The sequence below is a fragment of the Emys orbicularis genome, chromosome 13 (assembly GCF_028017835.1).
Source record: "Emys orbicularis isolate rEmyOrb1 chromosome 13, rEmyOrb1.hap1, whole genome shotgun sequence".
In the NCBI taxonomy this organism is placed as follows: domain Eukaryota; kingdom Metazoa; phylum Chordata; order Testudines; family Emydidae; genus Emys; species Emys orbicularis.
This window is the reverse complement of record NC_088695.1, coordinates 48,089,679-48,113,001: the sequence shown is the minus strand read 5'-3', so window position 1 is coordinate 48,113,001 and position 23,323 is coordinate 48,089,679. Positions and strand designations below refer to the sequence as shown.

At 64.3% G+C, this 23,323-nt stretch overlaps 1 protein-coding gene across 1 annotated transcript in view; it reads left to right on the top strand.

The window, feature by feature from the left end:
- The window catches only part of BAHCC1 (BAH domain and coiled-coil containing 1), a 73,675-nt gene that overhangs the window by 12,211 nt on the left and 38,141 nt on the right, over nucleotides 1-23,323 (top strand). The window contains exon 2 of the mRNA XM_065415836.1: nucleotides 20,477-20,656. Coding sequence (XP_065271908.1) covers nucleotides 20,477-20,656 — 180 coding nt within the window. The remainder of the gene's footprint in view (nucleotides 1-20,476; nucleotides 20,657-23,323) is intronic.

Below are 23,323 nucleotides of genomic sequence, written 5' to 3'. Positions count from 1 at the left end.
ACAATATGGATTAATCTTAAATTATAACACTGAGGAAATTATATTACACTTATTTCCTATTTGCCAAATATTTAAAGGGGCAGCATCAGGTTAAAAATCTCATTATCTGAAGGGAAAAACAAAGGAAATTCATGTGCTGGCTCTGGGATCACGCTTTAGATTGGTACAAGGGAAGGACTTGAAAAGACTGTCATTATTTACGCTGTTTGTTGGTTCTCTTTGCATTTCCAGCCTTTGAGGCAGAGTTATCCAGCTCTTACTTCCTAACTAGGGTGGGTTTTAGGTCTTGTGCCTGGACGCTGCTGAATGGGGCAGGTAGCAGTTACTGCAAAAGGGTTGGGGTTTAACTTGAGAGGCAAACTGGGTTTCATTGTTATTAAAAAAAAAAAAATCAGGTGATGGTTGATTTCTCTTGATGCCAGTTATTATTATTTTGGGGGGGGCTGAATCTTTCCAAATAAACCCTCGGTGTCTGGTGTAAATGGCTGGGGCTGAGGCCGAGTGGAGCTTGAGCTGTCCTGGGAGCAGCTTTGAGTGACAAATCTGGTATTTCTCAGTCCAAAGGTTTGGTTCTAAGAGCGGGCAGGGGATGGAGGGAGTCCTCTTCCCCCTCCTCGGTGTTCGTGGATCTGTCTCACATCAGTGTGAACATGGCTACAGCTGAGGGGCAAGTGACCAAGTAGAAATATGCCCGGAGGGGGGCCCGCAAGAACAGCCTCTCTTTATTTCTCTCCTGTCTTTCATGGAGCAATGGACACATGAACAGCAGTGAGGAGAGAAGGGTGTGTGTGTGTGTGTGCGTGTGCGTGCTTGCATTCCTTATTCCTTTTCTATGTATGTTTCCTTTCCTGGAGTTTCTTTTAGGAAGCCAGGTTTAGCATTTGTGGAGACACGCACCCTGTCCCACGTGAACAAACCTCCCATGAGCTGACCCCACGGAACAGGACTGAAAATCCGTCCAGTCCTCTGCAAAACTCCGAGGGGCGAGCCGGGCACAGATGTTGCAGCCTGTAAAGTAGGGAGAATGCTGCATTTCCAGGTACCAGGGTCTTGGGCTTTGAGAGGAGCAGAGCGTTGTCCACCCTCCGTGTTTTACCAAGACCCAGCGCTCTGAGTGGAAGGCACAGGGGAGCCGGGGGAGCGCGCTCAGGCCCCCTAGCATGGATGTGTTCCTGGTCCCCACCCCACAGCTGTTTGATGGCCCCTGTGTGAAATGAGCTGCCGGCTTCAGCCCTGTCCCCAGGGGGCAGGTGCCCAGATCACAGAAACACCAGGAGCAGAGGTGCTAATTGGTCCCTGTGCTGCCGAGGGAGGAGGGGTGTCTGCCGGTCAGGGGCTGTGCTGCACAGGTGGTGGTGGTGGCGCCGTGCATGGGGGGGAGCCGAGACTTGCTTTGCCTCTGCCTGTGGATAAATAAAGCACCGGATTCCCCAGGGCTGCCCCCCTGGAATCTCTCCAGTGGGGAAGGGACCAGGGGAGCAGTAGCCAGGATGCTAGTGCCTGGATGGCTCCGATGGGCAGGGAAGGTGGGCGCCGTTCCCGAGTTCCCCCTCTTGGTGCCACGTGTATCGCTGGAACCAGTGGTGAGGTGCTCCTGGCCCCGGCGCTGGGGCGTCCTGCGGGCAGAGCACTGGCCGTGGCTTTCCCAGAGCCACAGAGGATTCTGCAGGCAGCGGCGGCTCCAATTGGCTGTGCCAGGCCCCCTGCCCCACGACGGGGACTGAGCGGGTGGCTCGCTCTGGCCCGGCCACACGGGGTCACTGGAGAGCACCCGCCGGCACCCTGTGCCGTGGCTGACGGGTGGCATGTTCTGGCTGAGGAGCAGCACCCAACGCTCTGTGCTGGGGCCGGACAAGCTTTCCCTGGTATTGTTTACACAAGGCTTTGTTTCTATAGGGCTTTGGGCTGTGGCTCTCAAAGCACTTTATGGATCTGGGGGGGACACGGGCGGAGTTTTTGCCATTAGCCTCCTCTTTGGGTGGGGAAACTGAGGCACAGAGTGGGGACGTGACTGCCCGAGGCCACACAAGAGCCGGGAGTAGAACCCACAAGTCCTGATGCCAAGCCTGCTCTGGGCTGGAGGTTTGGAGAGATCCAGGGTCTGGAAGGCAGTTCCCACTGAATGCTCAGAGCTAGGCCAAGCCTCAGTCGTCCCTCGCACCATTGCCCCAGTGAAAATACTGGGGCGCCTGCCCCATGCTGGGGACAAAAATGAAGAGCATTGTCTCCTCCCCCCCGTCCCTGCCACACAGCCAGCTCCACCTTTTCCATGTTAGCTGCCATTTATTTTCCAGTCACAAACTGCCCCCGTCTCCCCCCGGTACCGCTCCCAACTTTTCATTTTATTATTATTATTATTTTGCTATAAATTAAGAAGCATAATCAATATTTAGAGAAGCCGGGATGGATTTATTCGATTTGCATAAATGGATGGAGTGGATGTTTAGCCGATATTTCAGCATGTCAGGGAGCTTTATGGGACAAATTGATTGATGAGGAAGATGGGGAAAGATTAGATTGGAAGGGGCAGGTTGCTGAAACTTGTGAGGACCAGCCAGGGAAGGAGGGGGGCTGCACATCGGTGGTGGGGGTTGCAGTGCTACTTGGGTGCTAATTTGAATCCCTCGGCTTTCCGTTCTGGTTAGGGAACCTGCTAAACGGCTTGCAAATGAACAGACAGATTGCTGGGTTTGCCGGAGCAATTTTCACACGTTTTCAGGGCCAAAACTTTAATAAAACGGTCTCCATAAAATGTAATGTCGTCGACTCGGAACACCAGCTCATGCCTTCGGTGACAGGCGTCTCCCCCAGCTCTGCCTTTCTCGGGGGGTTTCTTTTGCAGTGGAAAGGGGAATTAATTGTGTTTTCTTTGTTTGTTTTTCCCTATTTCCAGTGTAATCTACCAGTGTTTTATTGGTAACAATATATCTCTAGATTATAGCATTTTAACAGCAAACTGAACCTCAAATATTTTTTCTGTTCGCTGCACAGCCTGTGAGAGCGTCTTCTCTTTAGCGTATCACCGGGTGTGCCAGCTGCTTGTGTGGGAAATGAGCTGTATTAGCCCCGAAAGACGGGGAAACTGAGGCACAGAGCAGGGAAGTGACTCACCGAGGCCCCCTGCGGGAGTTAGTGTTAGAGCCGAGATTAGAACTCAGTGACTGGATATCCGGCAGTGGAAGAATGAAATAAACGAGTATCCGACCAGGGGAGAGGTGGCTCGCAGCTAGCCCGCAAGTCTCCCTCTGTCTCCTGCCTCGGGGACGTCAGGATCAGTAGCCTGCGTGTGAGGGTGGCACTGTGAAGACTCTGGTGATTGGCACTCTAGGAATAACGTAGATCAGATTGCAGAGGCAGGTGAGGGGTCGCACTGGCAGGTTTAAAGAAAATAGTGGGAGTCGGATGGAAAAGTCCCGTTTCATCCTCCCCCTTCCCTCCACTGTCTCCAGATTTCCTGTGCTCCTTACACGTGGGGCAGCCCCTTGCTTGCATTAGTGCGAACTCCTGCGTGGGAGCAACGTGGAGTGGCTGCCCTGGGGCTGCAGGGAAGGACCCCGCCGCAGCTGGAGTCTCTTGCAGGAATAGTGTCTGTGCGCCCCTCGTCTTGTCCCCTGCTTTGAGCCTGGGCAGGGAGAGAGCGGGGACCGGCCCACCCATCATCCTGGGCAGGGCAGCACGGTTCCCTGCAGGGCCTTGACCTGGTCCTAAAGGGCCCCCTCCATGCAAGTCCTGTGCAGAGCCCAGCCAGCACAGGCCCTGTCAGTTATTTCCCCTTTAAAAGCCTGAGGAAGTGTGTAAAGCCGGGACCCCCCGGGCCAGGTGTCTCTGACACAGTGCTTCTCGGCACGGAGCCAGGAGCGCGGGGGCCCTGGGAGCTTCCAGATGCTGCCGAATTTCAGTCTGAAAAATATTTCCAGCCCTCGCCATGGCGAAGAGAGCCCTGAAAAGCCACAAAGTGAATGCAAGCAACACAGCCATCGATGGCTGCCTGAGTCTGCCGAGAGCCTGACACCAGGGCTCGAGGAGGTGTGAACGGCCCCAGGCACTGATTGGCTGGAACCGGAGCGTGAGCATTTAACTCTCTGGTGCTGTATGCAGCGTTGGTGCAGCTGGGCTGGTCCCAGGGTAGGAGAGAGACGAAGTGGGGGGAGGTAATAGTGTTTGTTGGACCCACTGCTGTTGGTGAGAGAGAGACTCGCTTGCTTCGCCAGGGCCTGGAGAGCTTGTCTCTCTGACCAGCAGAAATTGGCCCAATGAGAGAGATTCCTTGTCTCTCATTTAACTCTGGCATTGTTAACGACTTCCTTGTGTCCTGACCTGCCTGCCCAGCTGTCCCGCTTTGCTCAGTCCAGTTGTGTGGTATGAAAACCAGGGGCGCGTTGGGGAGCAGGAGATGGTGCACACCAACTGGACTCCATCTCTGCCCCATAGCCGGGCCCCACCGCGGCGGAGCCGAGGGCGCTGAGCACGGGGACAACTGTGAAGAGGACAGTGGGGTTCTGTAGGTCCCTTCTTCACCCCCCAGAGCTAGCATCTGTATTAGCATGGGAGCCCCAGGCACAGAGCAGGACCCCGCTGTGCAAGGTGCTGGACAAACCCAGAGCGGAGTCAGTCCCTGCCCCAGCGAGCTGATGCGCTACATATAGGACAGGAGACAAGCTGGGGGCAGACGAGGGAGCCCAAGGAGACAGTAGGACAGAGATGGCAGTGTCACGGGCAGTGCCAGCAACCACCCTGTGGCCGTGGGTTCTGTGGGTAGGTGGCACACGGGAGTTCTACGGGGGGACCTGAAGACTAGGGGGAGCACCTGGGGGCTGCCTGCCCTGGCCCGCCCGGCCAAGAGGAGTCAGCCCCCTCCGCCTATGGAACCTTTCTCCAGCCGGCCAATGCTTCAGCTCCGAGCTGGCGCCGGCCCTGCTCCTGCAGCAGGGAGCTGAGGCGATCTGGGAAGAACCAGGCGAGACCCCGGCCAGCAGCCTGCCCCAACGTTCCCTCCCCATCCTCCTGGAGCGGGTTACGGCTTCGCCCCCACCTGCCTCCCCTGTGGTGCTGGGGAGCTGCTCCGGCTGGGGGCAGACAGGGCGCTAGCGTCAGGTGGGGGACCGCTGGGCACCAGGGGATTGTGCCTGTGCTGGGGGCAGAAGGTGGGAGGTGTTGCTGGGGCAGGGGGTGGGCGGCGAGGAGGGTCGAGGCGCAGGGCCTACGCCATGGCTGGTGCTGGGGAGGGGATGGTATCAAGGCCAGGCTCACCCCCGCCCCTGCGGTGAAGGGGCAGGATGGAAGGGTCGTGGGGCGGATGCTCTCCAGGAGGACAGGGGCTGGTAGGGGCCAGCCCAGCTCCCCAGGGTGAGTGGCTTTGGGGGCGAACAGGAGTGTGTTCTCCGGGGGTGGGATTTATTACGGTAGGAGGGGAAACGGCCAGGCCGCACGCTGGGCCTTGTCTTCAAGACTCTCGATGTGGCTGGGAGGAATTCTGCAATGTACCCGGCGAAATCTAACGCAGGCATTTGGCCAGCGTACACGGATCCAAGGAGTGTTTCTAGCCCATTACAGATAATTACCTGGCATTCAGGCCCGTTTAAGGCTCTTTTCTTTTGTGTTTGCGCCTTGCTCTCTCCTCCCGCTGCCTTCTGGCTGGGGCTGTGGGTCAGCTGTGGGTTTTAGTGAGGAAACGCCTCCTACCGGGGAATCCAGAGCCTGGGGCATCAGCAAAGGAGACAGGGCCTGGTGGGGAGAAGTAATGCGGGAACAATCAGTGTTGTGTCAACATGTGTTCATATGCACATGCCTGTTGGTCTGAGGTTAGCACGTGTTCACACGTGCATAGACCCACACGTTAGCAGCAGGAATGCACCGTTCACACACATCAGTGATATGCCAGTGCATGTTCGTATGTTCTCACACACATCACTATCTCGTTCGTATCCGTGCGTGTGCGTGCACACAGGCACATCAGTATGTTTGTATCTACGCGTGTGTGCCCAGATGCGTCAGTATCACACCCAAGCATGGGATCCCAGTGGGTGCACGCAGCACCGAAGGGCAGGATTGGGGCCGTAGACTATTTGGGGGGTTTATTGGGGTGGGGCAGAGCGCGAGGGGCTGAGAGCACTGGCTAGCATAGGACAGGTTGGCGTTACCCAAAGCCTTCCGGCAGGCGGCACAGGAGAGAACACGGGCTGCTCCCTGTCGGCTCCGGGGACCCTGTCCCTGCTCAGAATGTTCTAAACCTGAAATAGACAAATGAGTAACTCACCCCCAGCCTGGCTGCTCCTCCGGCTTCTCTGCTGGGGTTTGAGTCACGCTCTGGCATTTCTCTAGGGCAGCGACCCAGCCAGATAGTCCCCGGCAGGGAGGTGTCAGCCAGCAGGCCGCGCATAGGACTGGGAGCCAGACATTCCCGAGGCCTAATCCTGGCTCTGCCACTGGCTGGTGGGGCCTCCTTGGGCAAGTCCCTTCCCTGCCTTTTGCCTCGGTTTCCCTTTCCTGTTGCAGGGAGTTAGGGATGCCAGCTCCTCTCAGGAGCTGTTTGCGAAAGGCTGTGCTAAGCAGTATCAATAAGAAACTAATCAACTCTTCCACCCCGATGCATGACGAGGGGACGGCCTCCCAAACGCCTGCGTTTCTCATGGGCACCGGCTGGTGTGACAGCCTCTGCCCTGGTGCGAGCTGAGACCCCGGGGCAGCGAAGGAGCTGGTGTGGAGGAGGGGCTGTGGCCTTGCCAGCTGGCCAGGAGGCTAGTGAGGCCTGTGGGTCTGGGCACCCGGCGCCCAGCCAGCTCCCAGCTTGCCCTGCCTGTAGAAGGGAGTGAAACACTGGGGAGAGCCTGGCGCTGCTCGTCTCCCACCTGGGGGGCTGGCCCGCTCTTGTGCTCTGCTGCCGTGACCCTTTCCCCATCAGACACCCGAGCAAGGGGGCAGGGGGCTGCTCCCTGGCCGCCCGCCTCCCCACAGGGTCGCTGGCCTCATGCGGGGTCTGCTTCCCGGGGGGTCCGTTCAGGACGCTGCTCTCTGGGAGGGAGGGGCAAAAGCTGCCGAGGGGGGGGGGGTCAGCGAGGCTGGAGCTGCCCCGCGTCTGACCTGCACGGGGGGGCGGGAGGGGGGGGCGTATGGGACGAAGTGGGGACCCGGGGTGGTTAGTTACGAGTGCAGGGGCGGGCTCTGCCCGGAGAGGAAGGTTATTTCGGAGCTGGGCTCCGTGCCCCCGTCCTTTCCTGGCAGCGCTGGTTTGGCTCCGATCGCGCCACTGGAACTTGGAGGCTCTCAGCCACTGGCCAGAAACCTGCTTAGTCGCAAAACAGATGTTGCCTCCATATTTCCCGTGTGGCCCCCGGGGTCTGCGGCCAGGGCGAGGCCTCCCCAGCCAGGGGGTTTGGAGGAGATGCCGAGCCCTGACCCGCAGCCCCAGCCCAGCTGAATGGACGAGCGAAACTTTCCATCCGCCCAGCGCATTTGTGTGAGTGTGAGAATTCGGTGCTCTCAAAAGGGAGGAGATAACCCTACGGAGGATGCAGGAAGGCATGGTACAAACTTCCCCAGGCCACAGCCCTGCCGGTGCCCCTCACTCCCGACCCGTAGCCCCCCGCTTTGCCAGCCCTGGGCTCCCCAGCCCTGCCGGTGCCCCTCACTCCTGACCCGTAGCCCCCCCGCTTTGCCAGCCCTGGGCTCCCCAGCCCTGCCGGTGCCCCTCACTCCCGACCCGTAGCCCCCCGCTTTGCCAGCCCTGGGCTCCCCAGCCCTGCCGGTGCCCCTCACTCCCGACCCGTAGCCCCCCGCTTTGCCAGCCCTGGGCTCCCCAGCCCTGCCGGTGCCCCTCACTCCCGACCCGTAGCCCCCCGCTTTGCCAGCCCTGGGCTCCCCAGCCCTGCCGGTGCCCCTCACTCCCGACCCGTAGCCCCCCGCTTTGCCAGCCCTGGGCTCCCCAGCCCTGCCGGTGCCCCTCACTCCCGACCCGTAGCCCCCCGCTTTGCCAGCCCTGCCGGTGCCCCTCACTCCCGACCCGTAGCCCCCCGCTTTGCCAGCCCTGGGCTCCCCAGCCCTGCCGGTGCCCCTCACTCCCGACCCGTAGCCCCCCGCTTTGCCAGCCCTGGGCTCCCCAGCCCTGCCGGTGCCCCTCACTCCTGACCCGTAGCCCCCCCGCTTTGCCAGCCCTGGGCTCCCCAGCCCTGCCGGTGCCCCTCACTCCCGACCCGTAGCCCCCTGCTAGCCCAGCCCTGGGCTCCCCAGCCCAGCCGGTGCCCCTCACTCCTGACCCGTAGCCCCCCACTTTGCCAGCCCTGGGCTCCCCAGCCCTGCCGGTGCCCCTCACTCCCGACCCGTAGCCCCCTGCTAGCCCAGCCCTGGGCTCCCCAGCCCTGCCGGTGCCCCTCACTCCCGACCCGTAGCCCCCCGCTTTGCCAGCCCTGGGCTCCCCAGCCCTGCCGGTGCCCCTCACTCCTGACCCGTAGCCCCCTGCTAGCCCAGCCCTGGGCTCCCCAGCCCTGCCGGTGCCCCTCACTCCCGACCCGTAGCCCCCTGCTAGCCCAGCCCTGGGCTCCCCAGCCCAGCCGGTGCCCCTCACTCCTGACCCGTAGCCCCCCACTTTGCCAGCCCTGGGCTCCCCAGCCCTGCCGGTGCCCCTCACTCCCGACCCGTAGCCCCCTGCTAGCCCAGCCCTGGGCTCCCCAGCCCTGCCGGTGCCCCTCACTCCCGACCCGTAGCCCCCCGCTTTGCCAGCCCTGGGCTCCCCAGCCCTGCCGGTGCCCCTCACTCCTGACCCGTAGCCCCCTGCTAGCCCAGCCCTGGGCTCCCCAGCCCTGCCGGTGCCCCTCACTCCCGACCCGTAGCCCCCCGCTTTGCCAGCCCTGGGCTCCCCAGCCCTGCCGGTGCCCCTCACTCCTGACCCGTAGCCCCCTGCTAGCCCAGCCCTGGGCTCCCCAGCCCTGCCGGTGCCCCTCACTCCTGACCCGTAGCCCCCTGCTAGCCCAGCCCTGGGCTCCCCAGCCCTGCCGGTGCCCCTCACTCCCGACCCGTAGCCCCCTGCTAGCCCAGCCCTGGGCTCCCCAGCCCTGCCGGTGCCCCTCACTCCTGACCCGTAGCCCCCCGCTTTGCCAGCCCTGGGCTCCCCAGCCCTGCCGGTGCCCCTCACTCCTGACCCGTAGCCCCCTGCTAGCCCAGCCCTGGGCTCCCCAGCCCTGCCGGTGCCCCTTTAGTGCTGTTCCATTTCTCAGGGCCAGGCTCAGCTGCGCTGGTCAGTCGTGTTTACGGTGTTGACCGATGCCCCCTCCCCTCCCCATGGGATTGTGCTGAGATCTGCCGGGCTCGCTTCACAAGGGTCTGCCAAGCGAAAAGCCCCCAAGCCTCCCCAGCCCCCCTGCCCCTCCCCCACATTCTTGGCAGGTGAGAAGAATGAGTCTAAACTTGGTTCCCAAGGTTTTGTTTTAACCCTTTCCTGCACCCAGAGTTTCATGTGTTTCCTCTAAAAAGTTCTGAAGTCAATTTGTGTGCGTGTGCATGTACACGTATGCGTGTGAGAACGTGTGTGTGTGAACGTGTGCGTGTGTATGTGTGTGTGAGAACGGGTGCGTATGTGATATGTACACGTGTGCGTGAGAATGTGTGCATGTGTGTGTACACGTGTGCGTGTGAGAACGTGTGTGTGTATGTGCGTGTGTACACATGCGTGAGAGAACGTGTGTGTGTGTGAGAACATGTGCGTGTGAGAACATGTGCGTGTTTACACATGCGTGTGAGAATGTGTGCGTGTGAGAATGTGTGCACAGCCAGCCCAGGACAAGTGCAAACTTAGCCGAATGCCCCCGTTGCAGCCCAGTCCCCTGAATCGAGCTGCGTGGAGGTTTCCGCTGCTGGCGTGAGGCCGCCATAGAGGAGCAGCTCCTGGGTCCATTCCCAGCCCTGCCACTGAGCTGCTGGGTGACCATGGACAAGTCACTCCCCCGCTCGGTGCCTCAGTTTCCCCTCCCAGCCTTTGTCTGCCTGGTTCAATTGTGAACTCACTGGGGAAGGGGCTCTCTGTGCTTCTGCACTGGGGGGCTGGAGATGGCACTGCAGTAAATCATTATAATGCATCTCTGCATGTGAGTGTCTTGGATCTGGGGCTAGTTCTGGCAGGGGAGGGGGTGGGACCCTGGTCGGTGACTTGTGGATAAATTAATCGAGATCAGAGCCCCCCATGCATGTGAGTCAGAAATGCCCCCGATCTCAGTCCCAGTGCCCCAGCGTCCTGGGGGGAGTCTCACGGGGAGGACTCAGGGAGGTTTGTGGCCTTGGGCATGAATCTCCGGAGACGCAGGAGGCCGTCGGTGCTGCCTCGTACCCCAGGAACGGCCCTGCCCAAGTCAGGGCCCGCGAGCAGGAGGCGTGGCTGTGGCCCACTCTGCTTGTGCTGTGTGTGGGGCCGGGGGGGCGCTCGGTCAGTCCCAAGGGATTTGGGTTTGGCTCTGGCTCCAGATGGTTCTGCTCCAGTTCTGCTGTGGCTCCGGCGTGGCTCGTGCCCAAGCCAAGTGGCCCAGAGCGGCTGGCCAGGCTCGGGCCTGCGTAGCCAGGACCCTAGCAGGCCTTGGGGGAGGCTGGGCAGTGTAAGCCGTGCGTGGGGGTGGAGTGGAGAGGGCCCCCCATGAGCTGCAGCCTGGGCTGGGATAAAGGGAACATCCTGCGCAGACAGGAGCCCAGGGAGCTGTACGGGGGAGCTCCCAGCTTGGCTGCAGCCTGGGGACCCTGATGTGACTCACCCAGCGACCCCGAGCCTGGGTGGGGTCCCTGCTGCCCCTCCCGCCCCCCGGCGTCCTGCGCTGCCCGGCTCCCCGCTGCGCTGGGCCGTTCCCAGGCTGGGCGCAGGGTCAGGCACGGCTTAGCTTCTGAGGTTCATGGTGACTGACATCTTAAGGAGATTAGCTAGCGCGAGCAGGGACGCCAGCTCGTGTTAACGAAACCGAGCGTCACCGCCACTCAACGTGTGCCACTCAAATGTGGCCGGGCCCCTGAACAAGGGGGGATTGCTTGGGGCTGCCTTGTCCTTGCGGCTCTTGTCCCTCAGCTCAGCGAGATGTGCGGTGCCGGGATGGGGAAGGGGTTCGCTCCGGGCCCCTGAAGCTGGTGGGGCCAACCCTGGCCCCCATCCTGGAAGGGGGCTGCCCCATGGCACAGAGGCCCGGTTCTCCCAGGAGGAGAGCACTTGGGGCTGGCTGTCCTGTTTTACACAGCCTCAGGCGTCCGCTCAGGGAGCCGTTCCAGGGACCTCGGCGGCCAGGCCGCGGTCGGGGAGGAGCCCCGAGCCGGGCGAGCCATGGGGGGGCCTGCGTGTGTGTGGGGGGTGCGATGGACAGCACAGAGAGTGGAGGCTGTGACTGAGATGGGGGGGTGGGACGCGCAGCCCCAGCCCCAAGGCCAGCCCAGCCCTGCGTGAGGAGAGGGGCCTGGGAGGGGGACTGGTGGCAGCCGGAACAGAGGCCGAGGGCTGCACGGGCCAAGGACCGAGCTCCTCTCTCGAGCCAGCGTTGCCCGTCCGCCAAGGGGCCAGCCCGACCCAATGGGGTGGTTGGTTACTGCCCGTCGGGGGGTGGTTGGGGTCTGGCCGGGGCCCCCAGCCTCCTGTAAGATCTCATAGGGTTTGCCAGTGTCCAGGGTGCTGCAGGATGCTCTAGGCCAGGGGGTCTCAAACCGGGGGTCGGGACCCTCAGGGGGTCGCGAGGTTATTACATGGGGGGTCGCGACCTTTCAACCTCCACCCCAAACCCCACTTTGCCCTGAGACCATCAGCCCCTCTGGGCACTGCTCCCCATGCCACACCCCTGTCCCTGGCACCCAACCCTGGTGGGTCCCATCCTCCCGGGTCTCTCCTCTGGGTTGCTGGTGGTTCCCGCCTGCTCTCTGCCCCTCTGAGCGCCCGACCCACCTTCTGCGGCACGGTGGGTTTGGGGTGGGTGACACGGGCGAGGGGCTGGGCTGCTTCGGCTGGTGGCACCTGCCAGTTTGGGGGCAAGGCCGAGTGCTTCTTGTGGCTCTCAGGTGGGGAAGGACTGGCAGGCGAGGGGCCGGGGCAGCCTGGCCCTCCCCCAATGCTTTGGGAGCCCCCCAGAGCAAGCCCTGCTCTCGGAGGCAGGAGGAGAGAGCCCCGCCCGGCTGGCCCCGTCGGACGCTAATGGGAAGCACATGGGGCTGCAGGGCTCTCCGCCGGCCGCCTCGTTCCCAAGCACTTTCCCTGCTGGGGAGAGGAGCCCCGGGTGGGCTGGGCTCGCTGGCTGGTTTGTGGGAAGGGAGGGTCAGGGCCCATGGGGGGTGCCCTGCACTATCTGGCTCCCTGCTTCCAGCTGAGATGGGCTGGGACAGTCACGCGGCAGACAGGGGAACAGCTCGCTCCCTGCAGCCATCACCAGCCCATGCCCCTCTGCACGGGGCCGCTTCCCCATCCATCCGCACAGCCTTCCCGCTACTCACCCTCGCTGCCGGGAGCCGGGGGGCCGGGCCCAGCCATGGGGGGGCCGGCTGTGGCTGGGTATGGGACGGCAGAGATGTGGGAGGAGAGGGCTGCTGGTGGGTCTCACCCAGGGTCAGAGCATGCAGGCAGCAGCTCCCGGGGGGTACGGAGTGACCCCCAGACTGTGGGGCACTGCCCTGCAGCCAGGCCGGGGCCAGGCACTCTCCAAGGGGAGGACAAACCTGGCAGGTTGCTGCTGAGACCAGGCAGCGGGTCCCCCACCCCGCCCAGCGCTGGGAGCAGCCGGCCTCGAGCGGCTCCTGGATAACGCACTTGCAAATGGCCCGGCTCTGCCAGGCTCTGGCCACTCACCCGCGTGGCCCTGGCTCGCCCTCGTCTGGCCACGTCGGCCGGCTAAGGACCTGATGGGGTGGGAATGGCGCCATCAGGGCCTGACGGGGGAGCCTGAGGCCCATCTGCGGAGACATCCAAGCCTGTGTCCCAACCACTATGCTCCTCAGTCACCGCACTGCCTAGGGTGAGGCTGCCGGGCGGATGGGGCCGAACTTCGTGTGATCCGGCCCTGGGTAGGGGCTTCCATCTGCTGGGCTCCCTCGGCCCGTCTGGGCGGCCTACAGGCCTAGCATGGAGAAGGGCCCGAGCTGGGCAGAGCGGGCGCCCCTCACTCGGGTCTCTCTCGCTCTCTGGGCCATGCTCTGGCTGCTCTCAGCCCCCCTCGCATGTACCGGGACCCCCCAGTGCAACAGCCTGGGAGGGGGGGAACGGGGCTTGGGGAGCAGCCCCTCCCCTGTGGCTCTGCATCTCTGTCCGTGCGTCTCCGCAGCAGGCAGGCTTGGGACACACGGACGAGGGCAGAGCAGCCGGGCTGGAGATCAGCTGACTGGGGTGGGGGCTGCTCGATATCGCTGGTGTCACAGGGGTGGATAAAAGGGGCTGTTTCGTGGGGGGGGGGACGGGGCACTGGGTGCTGCTCAGTCCGACTTGTGGACTCTCTCCAGCCCCTGGGGGAGACTTTCTCCATTGCAGGGGCAGGGAGTGTGTTCGGATCTCTGCTTTGGGGGCAGGCGGGGAGCTGGGGGATCTCGTCACGGGGGGAGGCTCCGGGGAAGCCTCTCTTGAGTTGTGCTGGATCAAGGCCAACTCCTGGGAGCCGATGGCTTGTGACCGTGTGTGCAGGGTTGGGAGCTGCTCCATCAGCCGCCCCGAATTCAAAGCCAGCCTCTTCTCTCAAGGGAAAGTGACTCGGTCTAGCCCCCGTTCTCCACCTCAAAAAACCAACTCATTCCTGGTGACTTTGGTGCAACAGAGAATCAGGGGGCTGCGGGTTGGGATTGAGGGGCACTGGCAGAGCTGGGGGGAGGGGGGAGCCCGGGGCTGGGCTAGCAGGGGGCTGCGGGACGGGATTGAGGGGCACTGGCAGAGCTGTGGGGAGGGGGGAGCCCGGGGCTGGGCTGGCAGGGGGCTGCGGGTCGGGATTGAGGGGCACCGGCAGAGCTGTGGGGAGGGGGTGCCCGGGGCTGGGCTGGCAGGGGGCTGCGGGTCGGGATTGAGGGGCACCGGCAGAGCTGTGGGGAGGGGGGAGCCCGGGGCTGGGCTGGCAGGGGGCTGCGGGTTGGGATTGAGGGGCACCGGCAGAGCTGTGGGGAGGGCGGAGCCCGGGGCTGGGCTAGCAGGGGGCTGCGGGTCGGGATTGAGGGGCACCGGCAGAGCTGTGGGGAGGGGGGAGCCCAGCGCTGGGCTGGCAGGGGGCTGCGGGTCGGGATTGACGGGCACCGGCAGAGCTGTGGGGAGGGGGGAGCCCAGCGCCGGGCTGGCAGGGGGCTGCGGGTCAGGATTGAGGGGCACTGGCAGAGCTGTGGGGAGGGGGGAGCCCAGCGCCGGGCTGGCAGGGGGCTGCCGGTCGGGATTGAGGGGCACCGGCAGAGCTGTGGAGGTCGCAGGGGAGATGCTTTGGCTCTGGCGAGAGCTCTTTCCATGAGTGCACGGGTCCCCCAGCCTGTCAGCCCCTTGCTCCCCCCGGGGCAGGGCCGGCGCTTGCGGGCGGCCCCTAGACATGCTGGTGGTGGGAGGACTCAGTGGCCAGCCCTTTGCAGTCAGTAGCCACGCGGGGGTGTGGCCCCGGAGGGCCAGCATAGCTGCGCTGTGGATCCAGCAGCCAGTGAGAACCAGCTGCAGACTCGGTGGGAGAGCTGGAGCCAGGCCCCGGGGGCCGTGGGAAGGACACACCCTCCCCGCTGTTCTGGGGCTTTCCTCTAAGGATCCAGGAGTCCTGGGGAGGATACCCCAGCCAGTTGCAATCTGGTGCTGGGATGGGAACTCATCAGCCAGCAACGTACGGGGGGCAGGGGGCTGTGACAGCCCCACGCCAGCCCCTGCCCGGCTGATGCGCTGTGCCCGGCTGGCGAGATGGGAGCAGCACCTCCCCCCCCCAGCCCTGCTCCGTTCTCCTGGGGCTCTGAGTGTGGACAGGAGATTTAAGGTGGATTTTTTTACCATCACCTTTGAACTGGGGAAAGGGAAACGTGTTTAAGGTGGAAATGTTTGTTTCCTGCTGCTCTGTAGGGTTTGACCTTCCCAGGGTTGGATTGTACATTGATGTCGGTCGTCCATTACCACACTCTGTCTGTCCTGAGCTCTCACTGCACAGGGCTCTCCGCGCCCGGGGCCGTGCGTTGGGCTCTCTCTCCCCGCCCGGGGCCGCGCCTGGGGCCCTCTCCCCCGGCCCGGGGCCGCGCCTGGGGCTCTCTCTCCCCACCTGGGGCCGCGCCTGGGGCTCTCTCTCCCCGCCCGGGGCCGTGCGTTGGGCTCTCTCCCCGCCCGGGGCCGCGCCTGGGGCTCTCTCTCCCCGCCCGGGGCCGCGCCTGGGGCTCTCTCTCCCCGCCCGGGGCCGTGCGTTGGGCTCTCTCTCCCCGCCCGGGGCCGCGCCTGGGGCTCTCTCTCCCCGCCCGGGGCCGCGCCTGGGGCTCTCTCTCCCCGCCCGGGGCCGCGCCTGGGGCTCTCTCTCCCCGCCCGGGGCCGTGCGTTGGGCTCTCTCTCCCCGCCCGGGGCCGCGCCTGGGGCTCTCTCTCCCCGCCCGGGGCCGCGCCTGGGGCTCTCTCTCCCCGCCCGGGGCCGCGCCTGGGGCTCTCTCTCCCCGCCCGGGGCCGTGCGTTGGGCTCTCTCCCCGCCCGGGGCCGCGCCTGGGGCTCTCTCTGACGGTTCCGGTTTCTTTGATGGGTTGATATTTTTGCTCTGCAGAGCGGGGCCGGGGACTGGGAATGAGGGAAACGTGCGTCTCCTCAGCACTTGGCAGGGCTGTGGGAGCAGAGAGCTCTGGCGGGGAGGGCGGGAGCGGGGGGATTGCTTGGGAGTGTGTGAAAGGAGGGGGGTGGGAACCTGGCGCAGGCCTGGCCGCAGGGCTCGGCAGCCAGACCCGGAGCCTGGGGAGCAGAGCTGGTGCCAGCGGCCTGTGAGTCAGCTGGTCGGAAATGTGGGGGGGAGTGTGAGAGCGGCCGGGGGGGCCCTGTTCTCAGGGAGCCCCGAGCCAGCCAGCGCAGAGCCTGGGTTGCTTTGCCGCCTGCTTCCCAGCCTCCAGAACAGGCTGGGCCTGGAATCTCGCCCTGCCGTGCCGAGCACATGGCAGCTCTGGCCCCGCTGCCCGGCCCCGCTGCTCCCTGGGGGGAGGTGGGTAAATGCCCCCCCCCCCCACTGTGGAGCTAGACTGGGGGGAAAGTTAGACTCTGAACCTGGCTCAGCCAGGCAGATTGCTCTGTTAGAGAACCCTTGTTCGCCCCGAGGGCGCGGCTCAGGGCATGGAGCGTCCCGGGGCGCTGGGATGGGGCCGTTTGGCCATGAGCCTTGGCCAGAGCTTGATGCGTTGGCCCCTGTCCTGGAGTCCCCGGGCGATGCTCTGGAACTGCTCCCCACGAAGCCAGGCAGGACTCTGGGGAGCCTCCTCTCTCAGAGCAGACTGTCTCCAGGGCAAGAAGCTTCACACGGCTTCACCTTCCTGGGTCTGGCCTCGGAGCATTCAGCATATGCCCCTCCGTGCGCTTCCCACAGCGAGTCCGCCCAGGCGGGGTCCTGGGGAAGCCAGAGGGTCCTGCACCCCCACTTCGCAGTCAGACGTGACTCTCAGCCAGCCAGTAAAACAGAGGTTTATTAGACGACAGGAGCATGGTCTAACACAGAGCTTGTAGGTACAGGAAACAGGACCCCTAAGTCAGGCCCATCTTGGGGAGGCAGGAAGACCAGAGCCACGTCTGGGCCCTCCCTCCATTTTCCCAGCCAGCTCCAAACTGAAACTCCCTCCAGTCTCACTCAGCCTCCCTCCGGCTCCTCCTCCAGCCTTTGTCCAGTTTCCAGGGCAGAGGTGTCACCTGGCCCCACCCCCCTCCTGGTTTTCATGTTACCTGCTCAGGTATCCTCCCTCAAGGAAAGTTTCCCATCCCCAATGCAGACAGTCCCAGCCAACCTCCCCTGCAACCTTCCCAGGTCAACACTCCCCACTCCCTGCTGTGTCACAGGCCCCCACCCAGGAGTCAAAGAAAACATTAAGAACATTCCCACTTTGTCACAACCCCTCTCTGCTCCTGCCCTGGAACGCACACGCCCCTGGGACGCCACACCCCCCTGTCACCTTTCACCCCCCTCTCACCCCGTCCCCGGGGCGCCACACCTCCCCTCACCCCGCCTGGGATGCCACTCCCCATCTCATTCCCCCCCTGGGATGCCACACACCCCTCTCACCCCCCCAGGATGCCACACCCACCTCTCCTCCCGCCCCCCGCTCTGCTCCCGCCCCAGGACACCCACATCCCTCCTCTCCTCCTGCCTGGGACATCATACCCCCTTCATCCCCCTCTCTGGGACACCGCACCCCCACTCTGCCCACCCCAAGATGCTGCACCACTCTCTCATCCCCCCTGAGATGCTGCTCTCCCACCCCAGGACACCGCGGCCCCCCCTGGTGTGAGCTTCGTGGGGGGCACGGTGAATGGGGTACATGGCAGGGTGGGGTGGCAGTGCCCGCCTGGCACCTGCTCTGGAGAGGGGGCACATCTGACTCGGGGGGGCCCGGCTGGCACCTCTCCCCTGAGCGCAGAGCACTCCCCCTCCCCCTCCCCTCTCGGTGACTCAGTGATTCCTGGGTTTGGAATCCAGCCCCTTGCTGCCTCTCCCGAGCTGTCTGCTTGCCCGGGCCCTATCATGCGGCCTGGCTCCTGGCTGGAGCCGCGTTTGCATGGAAACACTTTGCCTCATCGCATCTGATTTAAATCAAGCTGAGAGTGCGTCTAACCAGGCTGGGCTTTCCCGGGCATGGGGGCTCACGGGGGCTGGCCTAGCACTCGGGGAGGGATGGGGCAGACATTGGGGGTGAGCGCCGGCGGGCAGCGTGTGTTCGGGGGCGGTTTGCCAGGGCTCAGTGAGTGCTGGGGGGGCGGCTGTTTGGGGGGAGGGCTGGTGGGCCAAGGATGGGAGACTGGCCATTAGAACCTCCGTCTTGAACCATGAAGAGCCGGGGGGGCTTTGCTGGGGCTAGGCCGGGGGGCTGGAGAGATGTTTGCAGAACAAGAGCATGTTGGAACTGGGGAGAGGTGGGGAGTGAAAGGGAGGGTGAGGCAGAGACCCAGGGCTGGGAGCATCAGCCGAGCTCCATCGCTTCATTAGCTGAGATCTCCTCTCCCATGGTCTGTCTCCCCCACTTCCACTTCCCGGCTTCTAGCCCGCCCAGCCTAGCCCCTTGGCCTCCCCCTCCCACGGTGAGCTGGCATGGGGTGCCCTTGGCCCGCGACGCTCCTCTCCCTTCGCTGGCACTGAGCGTGGGGCTGGGCCGGGGAACGGGGGAGCGAATGCCAGAGTCTCAGGCCCCAAATGGAGCAGGAAAAGTCATTGTCTGGCTCTGTGACGGCCGGGGGATGGGAAATGGTTTGGCGGGCGCAGTGGGGTCCCAGCCGGAGCCAGGGGGCCGCCTGCCACTCTGGGGCGGTTCGAGTGAAAATCAGGAGCCAGTGACACTTAATTCTAAAAGGCCGAGAGTTTGGAAACACCCCACCCCTGCTGGCTGCTTCCCCGGCCCAGCCAACCCCTGTGTGAACCCACAGCCTCTGGGCAGGAGCCCTGGCTAACAGAGAGGCGAGCGGGCCCAGCACTGGGGTCTGTGGGTCGGGACTGCGGGGTATTGGTGTAGCTGGATGTGGGGAAGGGGAGGAGGGAGATTCCGGGGGGGGGGGTGAATCCCGAGGGGAGTAGCGGGAGGGAGGGAGGGAGGATCCCAGGAGGTTATTTCCCGCTGGTTTTGCTCTGTTCTAGGCCTAGCTGCGGGTGCCCCAAGAGATGCCCAAATGCTCCAAGCTGGTGCGTGGGCTGGGGGGGATGGAGAGCAGGGAGCTGAGCCTGGCCCTGCCAGCTGGGGACAGAGGGTTGAGCTGGGGGCGGCCATAGGGGGCAGCTGCCTGGTGAGGTCCCCGGGGCTGGTGAGTGCCAAGGGCTCGGGGGCGCCAGCCCCTTCTGCGCTCACATGGATGGCTCCTGCCAGGCAGGGGGGGCGGCTCCCAGGGTTCGCGGCAGGTTTGGCCCCCAGAGCTGGGCTGGCTGCAGGCACAGGGGAGCCTGTCTTTGCCATCCCATCCCTGCCTCATTGCAGCTGTGGGCGGGCGCTCCTTGGCAACGCGGGTCGAGCCCCCCATCGTCCATGGGGGCCGAACACTGCTCTGGGGGGGCCAGGGGCTGTGAGGTGGGGGGGGTGGGCCCTGCCTTGAGGCCATCGCCTGCCCCACGGTTGCCACCGCAGGCTCTGGGGTCCTGGGCTCCCAGCTCCTTAGCTTGGGGTCTGGCCTCCCCTCGTTCCCAGGCCCCCCTGCTCCGCTGGGAATCCCCCATCGCTGCGTGTGGGAGGGCCCAGGCTCCCTGTTCTCAGAACCGCAGCCTGGAAAATCCTTCTCCTCCTTGGCGCCGGGCCCTGGCGTCCCGGCCCCGCTGGCTGCTGGGCTCCCCCGGAGATACGCAATGAGCAGCGGTCCGGGCGCCCGCCCCCGGCCCAGCTGCTGGGCGCGGCCTCGGCCCGTCTGCTCTGCGGTGCCCAGCCCCAGTCCCTGGCTCTGCGAGCAGGAAGGCCGGGGCGAGTGTAACCACATCCCGACACTCATCCCCGAGGCATCCTGGGGATTAGCTCGGGAGCGTGGGCCGGCTTAGAGAGCAGAGCTCACTTCCTCCCCGTGTGGGCGTCCGGCCAGGCTCCGCCGGCCCCGCTCAGCTTCCCATCAGGGAATGACCCGCTCCTCGGCCGCGCCCCCGGCTGCGAACACATGTGCTGGGGCGGGGAGAGGACCCGGGCCAGCCCGCCCGGCCCTTGGCTACCGGCTGCGATGTTTCCAACATGATCTCACAGGCCGGTCTTCCACGCTCGCCTCCTCCCCCCAGCCCGCACCTCCCCAGCCCCAGCCGCTCCCCAGCACAGCCGCTCTCCTGCCCAGCCGGGTGCCTGCAGGCCGGTCGGGGTGAGCACCTGGCATGGGGCGAGTGGTCTCTGCTGAGGCGTTGGGGCTGCCAGCCCCCGGCCAGACCCTGAGGCGTGGGGGCTGTGTTTGCTACAGGAGACAACTGCCTGCTGTAGGGTGGGTGCGGCTGGGCTTGGAGGGGCGCTGCGCCTGCTCCCTGCCCCACCCCAACGGCACCTGGTGTCTCATGGGCTGGGGGCCAGTGGGGCTGGACACCTGCTCTGCCCTGGGGCGCTGCCCGCTCCTAATCCAGAGCCGGATGCAGGAGGTTCTGAGCGGCCTGGACGGGGCTGCGCTCGTGTGCACGGGCTGCCCCGTGGCCCACGCATGCTCGCGCCCCGGCTGACGCGCACGCTAGCATGCACCTACGCAGCCTCTCTGCCTTCGGTGCTGGGCCCAGCCCATGGAGGTGCCGGCGCTGGGCTGCTCCCTGTGGGCACTCATTTCGTGTGGGAGCGTGAACAGGGCTCAGAGCACGTGGGTGCCCGGGTGCTGCTGTGTGGGTGCCCATGCGGGTGGCTCTGGCTCCGGTGGAACTGATGGTCCTTTGTTGTGTTCACAGCAGGGAGTGGATTGATGGGGAACACGCCCGCCTCATCCTTCATGGGCAGCTTCCTCACCAGCAGCCTGGGCTCGGCCGCCCCCACGCACCCCACGGGCCCCGCCTCGTCCCCCTCGGAGCCGGCCTACCGGGGCCCGCACTCCGGCACCTCCCAGATCTGGTTCTCGCACTCCCACGAAGGTAAGGGCTCGGGGCCTGGAGCGCCGCGGGGGAACTGGGGAGGGAGCGGGGCAGGGGAGACAGTGGGGACGCAAGGAGCCCCATAGCTGCCCAGCCTCAGCTCATTGCTCCTCCTGGCAGTGAACCAATGGCAGCGAGCTGTCTGCCTGCCCCCGGGCCACGTGTCCCCGGATGCGCCGGGTGCGTCCCGCTGCCCTGGGCCACGTGTCCCCGGATGCGCCGGGCGCGTCCCGCTGCCCTGGGCCACGTGTCCCCGGATGCGCCGGGCGCGTCCCGCTGCCCCGGGCCACGTGTCCCCGGATGCGCCGGGCGCGTCCCGCTGCCCCGGGCCACGTGTCACCGGATGCGCCGGGCGTGTCCCGTTGCCCAGGGCCACGTGTCCCCGGATGCGCTGGGCGTGTCCTGCTACCCAGGGCCACGTGTCCCCACATGTACACACTCAGACGTCTCTAAGGCCTTTGATTTGGTACCACACGACATTTTGATTAAAACACTAGAACGAGATAAAATTACCCTGACGCACATGAAATGGATTAAAAACTGGCTAACTGGTCGCGGGGAATCGCCATGGAGTGGGCGTGTTACTAGTGGGTCCCACAGGGATTGGTTCTTGGCCCTTCACTAGTTAACATCTTTATCAATGACCTGGAAGAAAACATAAACTCATCCCTGATGAATTTACTGATGACACAAACATGGGGGAGTGGGAAATAATGCAGAGGCCAGGTCACTGAGACAGTAACCTGGGCGCAAGCAAACAATGGGTGTTGTAATACAGCTACCTGTAACTGTACACATCCGGGAACAGAGCGCTGGCCATGCTGCCAGGCTGGGGGGCTCTGCCCGGGGGTGGGGGGTGGGGGAATCAGCCAGACGTGAGCTCCCGGTGCGACACTGGCCAAAAGCGCCGATGGGCTCGTGGGATGCACAAAGCGGGAATCTGGAGGCGGCGCAGAGAGGTTATGTCACCGCTGTACTGGGCACTGGTCCGACCCCTGCTGGGATCCTGTGTCCAGTTCTGGTGCCACAATTCAAGAGGGATGCGGATAAATCGGAGACGGGGCAGAGAAGAGCCACAAGAATGATCAGAGGGTTAGAAAATCTGCCTTGTAGTGACGGACTCAAGGAGCTCGGTCGATTTAGCGTAACAAAGAGACGGTTCGGGGGGGACTGGATCCCAGTCTGGAAGTACCGACCTGGGGAACTTGGATAACGGGCTCTTCAGTCTAGCAGGGGAAGGTCTCACACCGTCCAGCGGCTGGATGCTGAAGCTAGACCCAGTCAGCCTGGGAATAAGGTGGACGTTTTTAATGCTGAGAGTAACTAAGCACAGGAACAGTTCCCCAAGGGGCCTGGTGGATTCGCCCTCATGGGCAATGTTGCAATGAAGGCTGGATGTTTGCTGAAAGCTCTGCCCTAAGGATTGTGTGGGGCCGGTCTCTGAGTCTGGCCTGCGTTATCCAGGAAGTCAGACGAGATGATCACATCGGTCCCGTCTGGCCTTGGAATCTATAAATCTGTGTGCCGGCTGCTTCCCCGGCTGCGGGTCCCCAGATGTGCCGGCTGCTCCCCCGGCTGTGGGTCCCCAGATGTGCCGGCTGCCCCCTACGGCTGCGTGTCCCCAGATGTGCCGGCTGCCCCCCCCGGCTGCGTGTCCCCAGATGTGCCGGCTGCCCCCCCCGGCTGCGTGGCCCCAGATGTGCCGGCTGCCCCCCTGGCTGTGCGTCCCCAGATGTGCCAGGTATGTGTCTCTGCCCGGCTGGCTGTTTGGCCCCGCCCCTCGGTTGGGTTAGCTGTGCCTTAGGAGAAGGGCGAGGATGACTTTACTGGCCCCAGCCGGGTGCTTTCGGTAACCCCACCTCTGGTTCTCATCCCAGGGGATGAGCGCGTCTGGAGGGTGGGGTGGCGCCGAAGGAGTTAAGGCTTTGCAGGCCTGGCTCTCGGCACGGCTGGCATGCGGAGAGGTAATTGCAGTTGGCAGCGTGAGTGAGCGGCGGGCTCTGTGCCGCTGGCACCTGGCTGCTCTGTAACGCGACGGTTCCTGCAAATCAAGTGTTTGGAGAGGCAATGAGGCAGGCGGGGCGGGGCTGGGGGGGGGGGTGTTCCCTGCAGCCCTCTCGCCCTCCCGGGGCCTGTGTGTCTCTGGCTGGGGGGTTGGCGTGACGGGGCTTGGAGGGGCACGACACTCAGGGACCTGACTTGCTCAGGACTGAAAAGAGAGAGCTAGGCCGGCGTGGGCAGGGGAGTCCAGTACAGCTGTGCCAGGCCACGCCTTGCCCCCCCGCCCCCCACGACAGTGCCTGGCAGTGCCAGCTCTCACCATGGCTTGTGTGATGTGCACAAACAGGGACTGGGCTGAGGCCAGTCAGACTCATGCCACTTGTGACCATTGGGATGTGGAACCTGCTTTGCCAGCTCGCTGTGCCGGGCACCCTCCGGGCAGCCCCCCCGGGGCCGTCCCTCTCTGTGCTGCGCAGGGCCTGGCGCTTCCCAGGCAGCGTGAGCTGGGCCTGGGCAAACGGGAGCTTTGGCCAGCAGCTCACTAGGTTGCAGACCAGCTCGGGGGGGGGGGGGGTCTGTAGCAGGCTGGGGTGGGGGGCCAGGTGCCAGGAAGCAGCGCTGGGAGCAGCCGGCATAACCGACGCCAGGCCCTGAGCTGCAGGTGCC